Source organism: Equus quagga, chromosome 3 (genome assembly GCF_021613505.1).
Source record: "Equus quagga isolate Etosha38 chromosome 3, UCLA_HA_Equagga_1.0, whole genome shotgun sequence".
Classification (NCBI taxonomy): domain Eukaryota; kingdom Metazoa; phylum Chordata; class Mammalia; order Perissodactyla; family Equidae; genus Equus; species Equus quagga.
In genome coordinates, this window is record NC_060269.1 from 19,536,708 (window position 1) to 19,551,906 (window position 15,199).

Genomic DNA, 15,199 nt, shown 5'->3' on the forward strand with positions numbered 1-15,199 from the left:
TTTGCTGGTCTACCAAGTTATTTATTTATGATTTAAAAAGTGATTGTGGCTGTCAATATTACCACATAGTTCATAAATTATTTCCATGTTCATAATTAAGGTGATATTAATTAACTCCTAACAAAACTCCATTACATGCATTTTCACCTTGCAGTTAAAAATTTTTTAATGGACATGACCTCCTGTGGCCCTCTTTTCAGTTACTTCTCATTGCTAGCTTCTATTACTACTAGGGAAAGAGTTCTTGAACCTGCTAAAGATACTAAATATTTAATTATGTTCTTATCTGGTGTATTTTATGTCAGAACTATATTGTTTGCCTAATTGAGATGGTAACCTACAGAAATAAGGACTTATTCTTTTCCTTTCTTCATCCTTTCCAATAAATCTAAGGTTGTTAAATATTAATTTAATTAGTACAAATATGATAATATAAGGTTAGAAATCTGATTAGCTAATACCACACCCTGAAAACTTAAGAATTTAAAATGATTGCTATTATTTCTTCTTTTGAGAAAGATCAAGCAAGATGGTGACTTTTGGGGAGGGAGGATTTTGTCCATTAAACTAACATATGGAAATAAATTAGCCAAGGAAATTGACATAACTCAGAGACATGTCTATTATGAAGGAACACTTGTTAAAAGATATACTTTTATGTGGCATTTCATGCTCCAGTTCAGTCTTATGTAAAATGAAAGACTGAAAAAAGAAAAGACCCAGTCATATCTTCCAGGAGCTCATCATTTGGTAGCAAAGATAGACATATTCCTAAATAATTTAGATATTAGGCAGACTGATACGTGTGTAACAGAACTTTATGGGATATATTTTGAGGGGAAGGTAGAAAGAGGAAATCTTACTGAGGTAGGAAAAGAGTCTGGGAAGGCTTCTTGGAAAAGGTGCTGTTTGAATTGGGTCTTGAAGAAAACTGTTGTATTTTGGATAAGTAGCATTTCACAGTGAGAGAATCGTCTGAGTAAATGATGTATCAAGTAGCTTAAGTTTTATTGACACTGTATGTGCTAGGTATTTTAAATGCATTAACTCATTGGACTACAAACAGTCCTTCAAATAGGTACCAATATCTGAATTCACAGATAAGGAAAGTGAAGCTTGGAAAGGTTGATTTGCTCAAGATTGTATAGACGGTGGTGTCTGGAGCAGGGAGAAATCTGGCTGCCAGGCACAAAATCAGGAGGTGGGACTGGGTTCCAGCCTATTCAGGAAATGGACAGTGGGCCTGTAGGTATGAAGCATAGAACTGAGGGGAGGCTTAGGGCAGTGTTTCCCAAGTTTGCCTTACTCTAGGGATTGCTGGGGGCACTTGTTTAAAATAAAGATTTCCAAGCCAACTCTTCTGGAGATTCTGATCCTGTTGAGGTAGGGCAGGGCCTTAAAAATCTGTATGTCTAACAAGCACCTGAGGTGATGTTTTGATCAGGCAAGCTGGGCACACTTGATTAACTTGATTAATGTATAGCAGGAAATAGGCATCTAACTCCCAATTGGTGCTGAATTTTTTGTAGAATTGGAAATTTTTTTTTAAAGAGACTACACAGTTTGGACTTTATTCTCTATTTAATGGTGTGGCATTGAATGTTTCTGAGCAGGGGATGAAATTGTCAGGGTTGGTGAATTTCCCCCCTCTGAACCTCTTTGAGTTCTTATGGCGAGACTAATTATAAAATCGACACAAGACCAGATTAACAGGAGAAAAACCAATTTAATACATGCACACAAGAGATCATTAAAAAATGATGCTCAGAGAGTGAACAGAGCAGGCAGTTTACATCTCTTTTTACACAAAGAAACAGTAAATTTGTGGGGATTTGACAGGACAAAGAAACTTAGGTTTGGGTGCTTATATAGTATGGAGTTTAAGCAGAGTTTGGGTTTGGGGGAGTAAATTAGGAAAGAAGTAACAAGGTTTGTTTATACAGGCTTCTCAGCCCAGAAGTCCCTACCTCTGGTGATGAGGATGCAGGGAGAGTACCTTTCACTTAGGAGATTTATTTCCTGCTTTCAGGGGTAAGAGAGAGAGGAGGGTCAAAATGCCCCTTTTTGCATCAGCTGCTTCTCAAGTAACTTTAATTCAAAATAATCAATATGCCATTGTGGCACATTTTGAGGTTGCTTGTCCTGGGCCCCAACATAATTATTAGATGCTTATAGAAAAAAATGGAGTGTTGTTTATGGGAAGAAAATGTGTCAGTTTTTTTGTTGTTAAAATTTAAAATCTTTTTTTTTAACTTCCAATACGGTGCTATTAAAATGAGGAAAGTCTAACTTATTAAAGAGGTCCCTAAAACATTTCTTATTTTGGAATAGAATCTTAAGCAATTTTTAACATTTGAGATTGTGGTGAGAATAAGTATGTATGTTTTAATATGAAACATAATGTAACTATTATAGTGATTCCAACTTATTTTTATAATGTTGTTTCTCTGATTTTAAAAGTAATACTTTTTTTGGATTTCAATACTGATGGAAATATTTGTTTCCCTTCCTTCCTGGATCCACTCTCTTCAAACTTCTGACCCCATTACTTCCTCCATCACTTTCAGCTGGCAAAGTTGCCTTCTACTTAGCAGAAAAAATAAACACCGTCACAGGGAGACCGCCTCAGCTTCCTGACTGCAACTGGCAGGTCAGCATCCACCCCTGCACCTTCTCTGGGAACTAGTTTCAGGGAAGAGGTGTCAGCAAGGTCATATTCCTCTCTCTGTGCCTTGGGTACCATCCCTTCCTGCCACCTCAAGGACCTCCTTTGCCCTTTATCCCTTTATGTACTAGTCCCCTGTCCTCCAGTTTGAGTGATATGTGGACCTCTTTTAAGGAAAAAACTCTTGCGGGTTTCCAGGGACCACTTAAACTTTTTTATTATAATTTTAAATAAGCAGGTATAAGTTCTGTGCTTTTTAGCTGTTATGTAAGATGAAAGCAATTTTATAACACTACAAATAAACTACAAAATAAAATTCAATAGCTGGTATACAATGTAAAAAAGCACATTTATAAATTAATAGAAATAAAACCATAAAACTTAGGTTATTCAGTTGTATGTAGTTTAAGGTCACAAATGAAACTAAGTTGCAGCTTGAAAGGTTAAACATTTGACTGCTACTGCTCAGAATCTTTGGAGTTTTTCGTGCCTAGATCGTTCTGGGCCAGGGAATGACGAATAATAACAAGATAAGTTAAGATTTCCTGTAGGAAATTTGCTGTGGCCCTACATGCCCTCGTTTGTTCTCCTTTGGCTATTCCATTAGAACTCTGTATTTATCATAATACTTAGCACTATAAGTTATAAATTGTCCCTTCACCTTTCATGACCATGGTAGCTTAAGTTGAATCCCCAGCACCCATCCATTGATATCATAAAATAACATTATATCCTTTTTTTACTTGCTGTAACAGGAACATTTCCCCCATGCATTACTCTTTGAAAACATTTCTATTAACATCATAATATTTATCATATTTTATATATGTGTATTTAACTTTTCCCCGTTGAACATTTAGATTGCTTTCAGCTTTTCACTTTTACAAATTTTATAAATGTTATTTGCTCCCCTTATTTTCTAAGAATAGATCTCTAATAGTTGAATTACTGTGTCCTGAGTAGGAAATACAATTTAGTGGTTAATCACTTCACTTCTTGGTTGGCTTTGTTGCCTGCTAACCATGCGACCACTAACAAGATGAATAACCTCTCTAAGCTTCAGTTTCCCTATTTTAGTATAGGGATATTTACTTCATAGTATGTGAATACTTAGCATAGTATATGAATAGAACAAGTAATTGGAGCAATGGCTGACTTTCATAAATGCTGGCTATTATTTTGTACTTGGAAAAAATACTTGTGGCTGGCCCAGTGGCACAGTGGTTAAGTGTGCACGGTCCGCTCTGGCGGCCTGGGGTTCGGCGGTTCAGATCCCGGGTGCGCACATGGCACCGATTGGCATGCCATGCTGTGGTAGGTGTCCCACGTGTAAAGTAGAGGAAGGTGAGCACCGATGTTAGCTCAGGGCCAGTCTTCCTCAGCAAAAAAGTGGAGGATTGGCAGTAGTTAGCTCAGGGCTAATCTTCCTGAAAAAAACCCCAAACAAACTCCATGTAGGTATTCACAAATGACAGGTAAATTTACCTGTTTACACTTCCAACTTCAGTCTTGAGAACACTTCATCAAATTATAAAATTTTGAGTTAGAAAATGGATATGCAGTTGATTTCACAATACTGCCACCCACTTGAGGCACCTCTCTACAATATCTGCCGGGGAGAACTGTGAAAATGTTTGCACTTGGGAAACAGTAATAAAACCAAAGAAATAGTGGTGCGTATTTACATTACCTAAAAGCGTCCATTCCCTGCAGAGACGCAGAGGCCCTGAGGAAACACACAGGGGTCGTTTCCTTTAACCAAAGGGAAACCCAGGCTGAACGCCTCTAAGGCTTTGGACAGCTGTTAGGCGTGGAAACAAAGTGCAAACTGGAAGGAAAAGGGAAAAAAACAGTGACTCTCCGCCTGTTTTAATAAGTTACGCTGTTCCAAAGGAGTGCGCTTAGGAAAGCGGAAACCATGAAGTTCTAGGTACTTCCATTCCTCCGAAACGCCCTCCCAGAAATTTCTGCTCAGTGCCTCCTTTCAGTTATCCTAGTTCACTCGGGAAGCTTCTCCGTCTCCCTGGCAACCGAGCTGCCACCAATTGCAGCTAAGGACGGGTGGTCACGTGGCCTCTGCCGCTGCCCTAGCGGAAGCAACATGGCGGCTCCGGCGAGCCGTCGCTGCGAGGTTTGAATTACTCCGCTTGTAGCCGCTGCCTCCCTGATGATGGCGTCTCCGGTTTTGTGCGGCTCGCGTCAGAGCCCAGAGCGCTCTTCACAAGAAGATGAGGACTGTGATCCTGAAGATCGGGTCAGCGACTCGGGTTCTTACTCCTCTGCGAGTAGCGATTATGAGTAAGGTTCTCGAAGAGGGACAATTAAATCCATCTCTTCAATTCAGGGTGTACACGTGGGCTGGGGAGACTGCAAGAGTGTTGGCGTGGTTAGGGTTGACTGAGGTTCTATAAAAAATGAGATTGATTTTCGCCACGTTTCGATTGTGTGATATCGTGAGACTAAATGACGGTGCCATTTTTTGCTACTGTAGGGTTTTTATTCTTCTCAGATGACGGAGTTCGCCTCTTTGTGGTGTGTTCTATAATATGCGAGGGTGTATCTGTTAGAGTTCCTCAAACTCTGTTCTATCGCAGTGGTTTCTTGCTTCTCTCGTGTCATGATCTTTGTGATTTTAACCTCATTACTCTTAGGACACCCTACATGTTTTCTAAGTTAGCTTTTTAAATTATGTAGATTTTTTTCCTTGTTGTAAAAATGAAGAGATATATAAATCCACCGATAGTCTCACCGTCGAGGACAGCCTCTCAGCATTTTTGGGTATTTCTGCTGTACTTTCCTCTACATCCTCATGGTTTTCCTGTTTTATATTTTATGTCATAATGTAATTTTTAAAATACAGAATATCTAAGTGTTATTTTCCACTTTTTTTATCCTTAATAATAATGAAAAAGTTTTGATTCACAGTACCCAATGCTACTTCGATTTTGAAGGAATTATCCCTTACTGCTATGATTTAAGAACTTTTTGGAAAAGTTGATTAGTGGTAGCTTGAAATGACTAGCAGTGAAAAGGTTCAGGTGCCAAAACATCAACCAACCCCACAGTGGACTGCCATATATAGTCAGTTTTAGGGTGACATTTTATCTGTATTTAGGAATAACACAAGTAGTTAATGTGTATTTAGAAGTAACAGTCACTTGGCAATTATTTTCACCTATAGATATGTAAAACATTTTTATCATCTTTAAAAGCATCAGGAAAACCATCACTAATGGCTGCTTACTATAGGGGCTTAATGAGGACAGGTTATATTCTTGAAGACTTCAACAAATTTAAGAAATCTTAAAATATCAAATATTTATGTAATCTAGGTCATTTAAAAATAATTACAAAATTCATGGATATCAAGCAAGGCTGCTGGAAGGAAGTATGGATTCTGTGGAACCTTATTTGGTTTTGCTGTGGAAGCCATTGATAGTGTGAGACTCAACTCTTGGTCTCTGTCCATCTTAGAATCACACACTTTTAGCCCAGAGAGAATCTGTAATTTGCCCATAGTCACAGCTGAGTGTTGTCAGTGTAGCAATTTAGACCTGATTTCACATGGGACGCCCTGATTTTGGTGCTGGGAAGTTCAATGAGCTAGCTGCAGAGTCACCAATGCAAGAGGTGGCCTTCCCAGCTTGGACAGGACCAAAGGCATAGGGATATGATCCTAATCTTTCTCTTCAAAGCTAAGAGATATGAATTGCCTTTTGTCTTTCATCGCCTAAGTGAAGGTTATTAAGGAAGTTATGCTACTTATTGATTCTCATACAGTATCCTGAACTTTCAGGGTGCTGGGTAGTTGATTATCTGCATATTCTTTCTGGGAATTATCGTTGTTTCATACATGTTTTGTAACTGGAAATCAGTTTGAGCTGCATGTGATTATCAATACAGAATTATAAGTTTATCGTTTTTAAGATAAAATTACTTTAGCGTACATTGCAGTGAAGCACATTTAATAGGTATATTTAACACTTATTATATAAGAGGAAAATTTTAGATTAGTGCAGTACATCTTAACCTGGCCCGTTGGCAGGTCCCTGGGGAAGCTTCAGAAGTAAGACTGGTGAGTAGCTTGGGTTGAGGGAACCAATGACGAGTTTCAGTATTGAAATAACAGAAATCATACATTTATTTGCAGTAGTGCCACATTGCTTTGCTTTGGTTTGCAGTGCTCCAACTCATGAGCAGCTTTGGTTAGTTCATGTTGGCCAGAGTTATCAATTTTATGACTTAGGTTTTTGATTTTTTCAAAGTGAATTTTTTGTTGTTACTGTTTTAAAACCTTGACTGTTAGAAAGAAAAGAGATACTTTTAAGAGAGAATTTAGCTGTAAAAAGCTAAGAACTTCCACTGAAAGCATGACTGGAGAAGAAGGGAAATATATCCTTTAAATTTTTTTCTGGGATTTTTTAACAGCTTTATTGAAGTATAATTGACATAGAATTAACTGAATGTATTTAAATTGTGCACTTTGATAAGTTTTGACATGTATACATCTGTCAAGAGAATGAACATATCCATCTTGTCCAGAAGTCTCCCCATGTGCCTCCCTAAGATTGTTCATGCCCCCCCTTTACTCCTTACAACCACTTATCTGCTTTCTGTCATTATAGATGAGTTTTATTCTCTAGAGTTTTATAAAAATGGAATCATACAGTATGGACCCTCTTTTTTTGTATGGCGTCTTTACTCAGCATAATTATTTTGAGACTCATCCATGTTGTTGCCTGTATGTCGTTCATTCTTTTTTATTTCTGAATAGGATTCCATTGTATGAATATACCAAGATTTATCTTTTTCTTGGGTTTTAATATGAGAACATACTACCTGAAGAATCAAAACATTGCATTCAGTCATGATGCCATTGTTAACATCCAATTTAGGGTAATTGCCTTCTCCCTCTCCTGCTGTGAACGATGACTTTTTTCCTTTTTTCTTTTTTGCTGAGAAAGATTCACCCTGAGCTAACATCCACTGCCAATCTTCCTCTTTTTGTATGTGAGCTGCTGCCATAGCATGGCCACTGACAGATGAGTGGTGTAGGTCAACACCCGGGAACCAAACCCGGGCTGTCAAAGCAGAGTGTGTCGAACTTAACCACTAGGCCACCAGAGCTGGCCCTCATTTTACTTTTAATTTAATTTTTCTTTTATCAAATGTTATAGATTAAAAAGTCAAATAGTATGTAACTACGTTTATGATGAGAAATGGTAGTTCTCTGCTACCATCTTTGTCCACTTCCAGCTCAGCATATTTGAAGAGAACTCATTATCTTCGTTGGTCCTCCTCTGGTGTTGCCCATCTTATTTACTGACATGACATCACTCTCTCTTTGCTCATGTCTTCCTATCTAGTAAGTGTCCAATCCTGGAGACTTCCTTTTCTGATATCCACCCCTCCTTCTTCTCTTCTCCCTTCTCACAGGCACTGCCTTACCTAAAGGGCTTGCCTCTCCCATACACCAGTGAAGTAGCCTTCTAACTGGTCTAGAAGCCTCTAATTTCTCCCATTTCCAGTCTTTCTTCCATAGAGCTAACAGAGTTTGCTTTCTAAAGCACAGTTGTAAATCATTTTCCTTTTAGAGAACCTACTACAAGAAGATATAACTTGGCAGTTTGGATTAAAAATAGAATAAACACATGCATGAATATTACCAGTGAAGCTAACTAAAATGAAGCAGATATCCATGTGCTTAACTAGGTCTTCCTTATGATCAGGAAGAGATGGCTGAAATTAAAACCTAACAGCAATATGTCAGGCTTGATCGCTGATGATTGTATTGTTCAAATAATTCAACCACTTCAGTTACTAATGGAATTCAGTTATTAATGGAATTTCTTTATAAGGTTGCCTGAAATAACAGACTTTTGAAAATGAGACTAATTCTGATAGTATCAATACCGCATTTTCAATGTCAATATAGTTTTTTCCACAGATGGTTATGGAGGCATCCTGGTGCAGTGTAATGAGTACTGGATTAAGAGTAGAGGTTGGACAACCTATGTTCTAGTCATCCCTGCCACTAACCGTGTGGCCTTAGATGTGTCACATAGCTTCTGTGAGCATCAGTTTTCACATGTTAAAATGAGAATGAAACTGCTCACTCAACTCTGAAGTTTGTTGACTGAGAGAATGTTTGCTGAAATCCTAGGAATGGGAACATCGTGACTAGTTGATGAGGTAGTTGATGATGAGATATTGACAGGAAGACAGGAGATTGACGTTGGAGGTGACATGTATTTTATTTGGAGGAGGGTTAATCCAAAATGAATTTAATTTCCTCATTTTTTCCCCCAGCTTTGTTGAAGCATAATTAACTTATAAAAATTGTATATATTTAAGGCATACAATCTGATGATTTGATATATGCTTACATTAGTAGATTCTCTAAGAGGAATGCACATGCTGTTTTACAAGTCTATTTTGCTTGTCTGAAAGTGTTAACTTTTTTATTTCATCAAATTTTGCCTAGTCTTGAAGGATTCAAAATTAGAGGAATTTTTGGTTATAACTTATTGTTTTACAGGATGACTCTTATAATGGAGTTTTCTCATCCTTCTCAGAGGTTTCACAACTTGCTCCATCTTGAAGGGATGTATTCTAAGGGGCAGATGTGGCTAAAGAGAAAACTAAAAGCTGAGCGTGCAAACCTTCTTTCAACCTCTGGTGTCTAACTTAGACCTTCCATTTCCTCTTTGGAAATGAAATCTTGTGTAGATGACCTAGGAAAGTCATGCTTTTCTTTAACATGAAACTATCTTCCTGGTATTGAGAAACTTATGGGCCTTCATCTATTCTGACTTCTATTTTACAGTTTAAAACATTAGGATAATTGCATTAGGGCAGTGAAACTACTCTTGTGTGGTACTATTATGATGGATGACACCTGTCATTATACATCTGTCCAAACCTGTAGAATGTACAACACCAAGAGTGAACTGTAATGTAATCTATGGATTTTGGGTGATTATGATGTGTCAGTACAAATTCATTGATTGTAACAAATGTATCGGTCTAGTGGGAGATATTGGTAATAGAGGAGGCTATGCATGTGGGGTGCAGGGAATATACGGGAAATCTCTGTACTTTCCACTCATTTCTGCTTTGAACCTAAAACTGCTCTAAAAATTAAAGTCTACTAAATCATTTTTCCACTCTGCTCAAAAGGTTGGTGGCCTGCCAAATAAATTCTAGATTCCTTAGTATGATTTTAAAGTTCTTTTAGAGCTACCCGTAGCTTTTCTCATCTCATCTTAATGATCCTCCTTTTTTAAGCCACCAGTGTTCCTACTTGTCTAACCTGGGCTGCTATTTAAAAAATAGCATAGACTGAGTGACTTATAAACAACAGAAATTTTTCTGGAGATTGGAAGTCCAAGATCAGGGTGCCAGCATGGTCGGGTTCTGATAAGGACCCTCTTCCAGGTTGCAGACTGCTGACTTCTCATTGTATCCTTGCATGGCAGAGAAGAGGGAGGAGAAGCAAGCTTTCTCCTGAATCTCATGAGGGCGCTAATCTCATTTGTGAAGGCTCCACCTTCATGATCTCATCTGATCCTAATTGCTTCCCAAAGGCCCCACCTCCTAATATATCACATTGGGTGGTAGGGTTTCAACATATAAATTTGGAGGGACACAACATTCAGTGCGTAACACTGCTACACTGACATATCGACCTATTCTCATACCTACCATATACTTTCACACCTACATTTTTGCGTAGTTTGTTCTCTCTGCTTGAAACACCCTTTCTTTCTATCTCTACTTTTCAGAATCATTCAATGTCCCACTTAAGTGCCATCTTCTCCTAGAACCTTTGTTGGTCTGTCTGAGACTCCACCCTCCTGCAGCAGTTTTTATTCCTCACTTTTGGCACTTGTATTTCAGCAAGGTGATGAGCTCTCTGTCCATCTGACATCTGTAGAAGTACCATAAAGCCCTATCACAAAACGTTTTGCTGGTCTATGATTTTGATTCTGCCAGGGTTAGATTGTATCCCTAACTTAGTGATGTGCAGACATGGCCCATTTCGGGAAGAGTTAGGGTGAGGGAATGTGGTCTGGGAATGGAGTCATTATTAGCATTGTTCCAATGGAGATGTGTTCCTCATGTAAAAATTTATTTCATGCAATGAATACACAATAGTTCACCAGCTGGTCCCTTCCTCTTCTCTGATGTGCTTTACATTTGTTCCAGTGGTGACAGCCTACAAAGAACATCAGCCTATCCCAAGTTCCCTACCTCCTCAAGCTGCTATAAGATGTAGCATAGATTTTAACCATTAAAATCATGGTTTTCTCTTTTTTTGTGTGAGGAAGATTGGCCCTGAGCTAACGTCTATTGCCAAGCCTCCTCTTTTTGCTTGAGGAAGATTGGCACTGAGCTAACATCTGTGCCAATCTTCCTCTGTCTTATGTGGGATGCCACCACAGCATGGCTTGACAAGTGGTGGTCTGTGCCCAGGATCTGAACCTGCAAACCACCAACTGCCGAAGTGTAGCGTGCAAATTAGATATTGCTGGTAGACAGAGCAGAGAAAAGAAAATACAGGACAGCGTTAGGCAGACTGGTACTTTCTGAACAAGGACCAGATAGACTCCATATTAACTTGTCATGGTGTTTTTATTGTGTATGGTTTTTCTCTGTTCCTAGAATTGTCCTGCTCTGCCTATTGGCACCATGTAACTACGTGTGTTGGCCACTTTGGTAAAGCATATTGTGCTTTGCCCACTAAAAAGAAAAGCAAAGGCATAATGTAACAGGTTCAGAGTAGTCGCAAAAGTTTGTTTTCCTTAAGTAAATGTACCAGGAGGGCTGGCTATTTCCTAATTTTTTTCGTGTCACGGTGGTTAAGGTAATCGTGATACTGTTTCAGTTGATGAAAAATGCTGACATTAATGCAAATAAAGACCTGAGAGATTTGATAACTTAGAAGAAAAAAAAGATTTAGTATCAACATAGAATTCTTGAATACATCAGGAATTGAGAAACTTATTGGCATTATCTGAAGTTCATTTTCTTTAACATATTTATGTTATGACATGTTATGTTATATGTAAGCGAACATGCTTATTTGAAAATTAGCAAGTCTTTCTTTGGGAAGAATGACTGTTCATGTTCACCACATCAGTTAGGGTCTTTAAAAACCAATTAAAGTGCCCTCAAACTTTGCAAGCAGAACATACAGTTATTCCTGTTTAGAGCAAACAGTTATTCCTGTGTAGAGTAAACAAAACAATCTCACTGAAAGGCGTTTACACAATGACAGCTTTGCAGCTTGCACCATGGGATCTCAGAAAAGAGATGAAAAATATTTATATTAATACTGATTAATGTGACCCATGTCTTACAAAAATCTGAATGAAAACTGCTAGATTTAATTCCTTTTTAAAAAGAAACCTTATTTTTGAATAATAAGTTGCAAAGATAGTACACACAGTTGCCATATATCCTTCACCCAGTAGCCCCTGATGTTAACATCTTACTGTGGTACATTCGTCAGAACCAAGACATTAACATCATCAGTACTGTTCACTAAACTCCAGACTTTACTTGGATTTCACTGTTCCTTTACTTATGCCCTTTTTCTGTTCCAGGACCAGATCCAGGATATCACATTGCATTTAGTCGTCAGGTCTTCTCAGTCTCCTCTGGTCTGTGACATTTCTCAGTCCTTCCTTGTTTCTCATAACCTCAGTCCCTTGGTTAAGGTAATTCTGCCAGGTTTCTTCACCGTGAAGTTACTGTTTTTCACTTTCCATACGCTGTTCTCTGGAAGCATGTCACTAAGTCCAGTCCATGCTCAAGGGGAGGAGAAGTTAAGCTACATCTCCTGGAGTGTGGAGTATCTACATATAATATAATTTCTTTAATTTTGTTATTAATGAATAATTGTAATGAAAGGTTGGGGTTTTGTTTTGTTTTGTTGTTGTTTTTAATACACCCTCTTCCTTCTAGTAGAACTAGTTTGAGTGCGGTCTTTACAACTCTGTTAAACTTTCTAACACATTAATAAGCTATGTTCTTGATGCTTAGCTAAATAGGAATCAATCACTTGAGTAGGAGTAAGGAAACTTCTGGCGATACTGAACTGTGGGGACCTTAATGGCACCGTCTAGTTTTGTTTCTAATGTCACCAGCACTTAGCCTGGAACCTAGCAAGTAGAGGTCATTGGAGACATCTTCATTTATTTCCAGGGGTTGGAAAAGTGCAGAAGTGCAAGAGCTGTATCTAATAAAGGTGTAAGTTTCTCTACAGTTTCGACTCTGGGGCAAGAGGAAGGGAACTGACGTTTATTTGGCATTCACCATGCCAGGCACATTATTTTATTTGCTGTTGATAACAGCTTTGTGAGGTAGCTATAATCTGTTTTCTAGAAGAGGAAAACTGAAGCTTAGACAGGTAAAAATCTCAATGGAACAGAATTTGAACCGAGGTCTTTGTGACTTCTTGGTTCATTTTCTTTTCTCTTCCATGTCGCCTTCTTTTGCAGAGTCTCTTATGTTCATTTCCTATCTTTATTCCTGTCTTTCCTTTCTTTTAATTTCTTCCTCTTTTTTAAAAAAATTTCTTCTTTCCCTTAAAGTGAAGTGTTTTTTAAATCTAGGTTAAGAAAATGGGTCTCATTCATTGCTGGTAGAATTGGTAGAGTCTTTTGGGTGAAGATGCATATATACACATACATATAAGGATGGTAACTATCGTTGTCTATAGGGGTGAAAAAGTAGTGAACGCAGTTTATCAGTAGGTGAGTGACCAAATGAGCTATATATATATATATATACACACACACACACACACACACATACACACACTGTGATTTTCCAAAACAGTGACAAAATAACCCTATGTATGTTTTTATATGATTATAAGAACATAGATTTTTAACATGATTTATGTCAGTGAAAGGTAGGAACAGAAGATGACATGTATGGTAGTTATGTTCCCATTTATGTAAAATGAATCTGTGTATATGTATACATAAAAGGATGCATGAAAGTACAGTCACCAACTAGAAATCTAGTCAACATTAATTCCTTCCTCTCTCTCATCATCTCATCTAATCAGTCTCAATATCCTGGTGATTTTCAAGCACCTCTCAAATGTTTTTCCTACTTTCCTTTCTTCTACCATTGCCTTACTTATCATCTTTGCCTTAACCACTGAAACAGCCCCCTAACTGGCCTCTTGTCTTGAGTCCTGTCCACTTCAAGTCCTTCTTCCATTTTCTTGTCAGAGTAGATCTATCCAAGAATATCTGACATGTAACCTAAACTCTTCATTGATGCCCCCTTACCTACACTACAAAATCCAAACTCTTTGCTATGGCCTAAAAGGCCTTGCAAAATTAAGACTTGACTATTTCAGTCATTTACCACCTCACGAAGTATGCTGTAGCAACAGCAGACTGGCTTTAGTTGTCGACATAGGTCGTGGAGACTGTCCCTCAGGCCTTTGCTTATGCTGCTACTTCTGTTTGGAATTCTCTTCTCTTTCTCTTCAGCTCCCCAGGCCCCCTCTCCAGCCACTTATTCTTTTAAAACTCGCTTCTGGGGTCTCCTCCACCAGAAAGCCTCCCTTGACCTCACCTTTACCCAGGCTAAGCTAGGTGACCTCTCTGGTACTTACCATATGTATTGCCATGAATTCTTTCTCAGTTTCTCTTCCCCCCATTCCAAGGATGGAACCGATGTTTTTATCATTGTAATTCTAGTACTTAGCACAGTACTTGGCACTGTTGATTTGCTCCCCAATGAATGGCCCCTCCATGGCCCCCAACATGAATGAATCTTTAAATCATAACCAAAAATTGGGTTTACCTTCAAATTTTAGAGAATGAGATGAACCATCTTTATATTTAGCAGAGGGGAAAAATGTTTCTTTGGAGTCTCCTATCTCTAATAACACGCCAGATTAAAAGGGTGAGATTATAAAGCAAATAAATTTCATTCATTGTTTAAATTGATGCATATCTTTGTAAATAATGTGTATAATCATGGTGTTTACATTGTGCCATTTTAAATTATGGTGCATGTTGTTATGAAAATGAAGAAAGGAAGCCTCATTTAAAAGGGAGTCAGGAAGCCCTGAGGAGAGTATACTCATGCAAGTACCCCTCCACAAAGGAGGACATCTTTTCACCTGGGAACTTCATCTTCTGGTTTTAAGTAAAAGAAGGAAGACCCCTCCCCGCCCAGCAGCAGCGCACTGATCGCCGCTTGCAGCCCTTGGGAAATCACCGCAGCCTCACACTCTTGTTCTTCTCCAATAAACTTTTTTCCAAAACAACTCTCTGCAGTTTCCTCCTAAAACCCAATAACAGCTGACCTTCCCTTTGTCTCTTCCGACTGGCCTATGATTCACCATAGCTTGCTTGCCCTAAGTTGCAATTCCTCCGCTATTCCTGAATAACCTCAATTTTGCTTTTATAATTTGTCAATTATTTTTTTTAAGGTTGTCATTACCTAAATTTTTTATGGTGGCGACACAGTTGTTTAGACTCTCCACAGTAGAACTGCAGG

The 15,199-nt window shown here is 38.4% G+C and overlaps 1 protein-coding gene across 4 annotated transcripts in view; it reads left to right on the forward strand.

Annotated features, from left to right (window-relative positions):
* The first annotated feature begins 4,751 nt into the window (after positions 1–4,751).
* The window catches only part of INTU (inturned planar cell polarity protein), a 71,311-nt gene continuing 60,863 nt past the window's right edge, over positions 4,752–15,199 (forward strand). For 3 of the 4 annotated variants that reach the window (XM_046657522.1, XM_046657523.1, XM_046657524.1), the window contains exon 1: positions 4,752–4,963. In XM_046657522.1, the coding sequence (XP_046513478.1) occupies positions 4,833–4,963 (131 nt within the window). In that variant the 5' untranslated portion in view covers positions 4,752–4,832. The remainder of the gene's footprint in view (positions 4,964–15,199) is intronic. The other variant, XM_046657525.1, reaches the window with a different exon arrangement.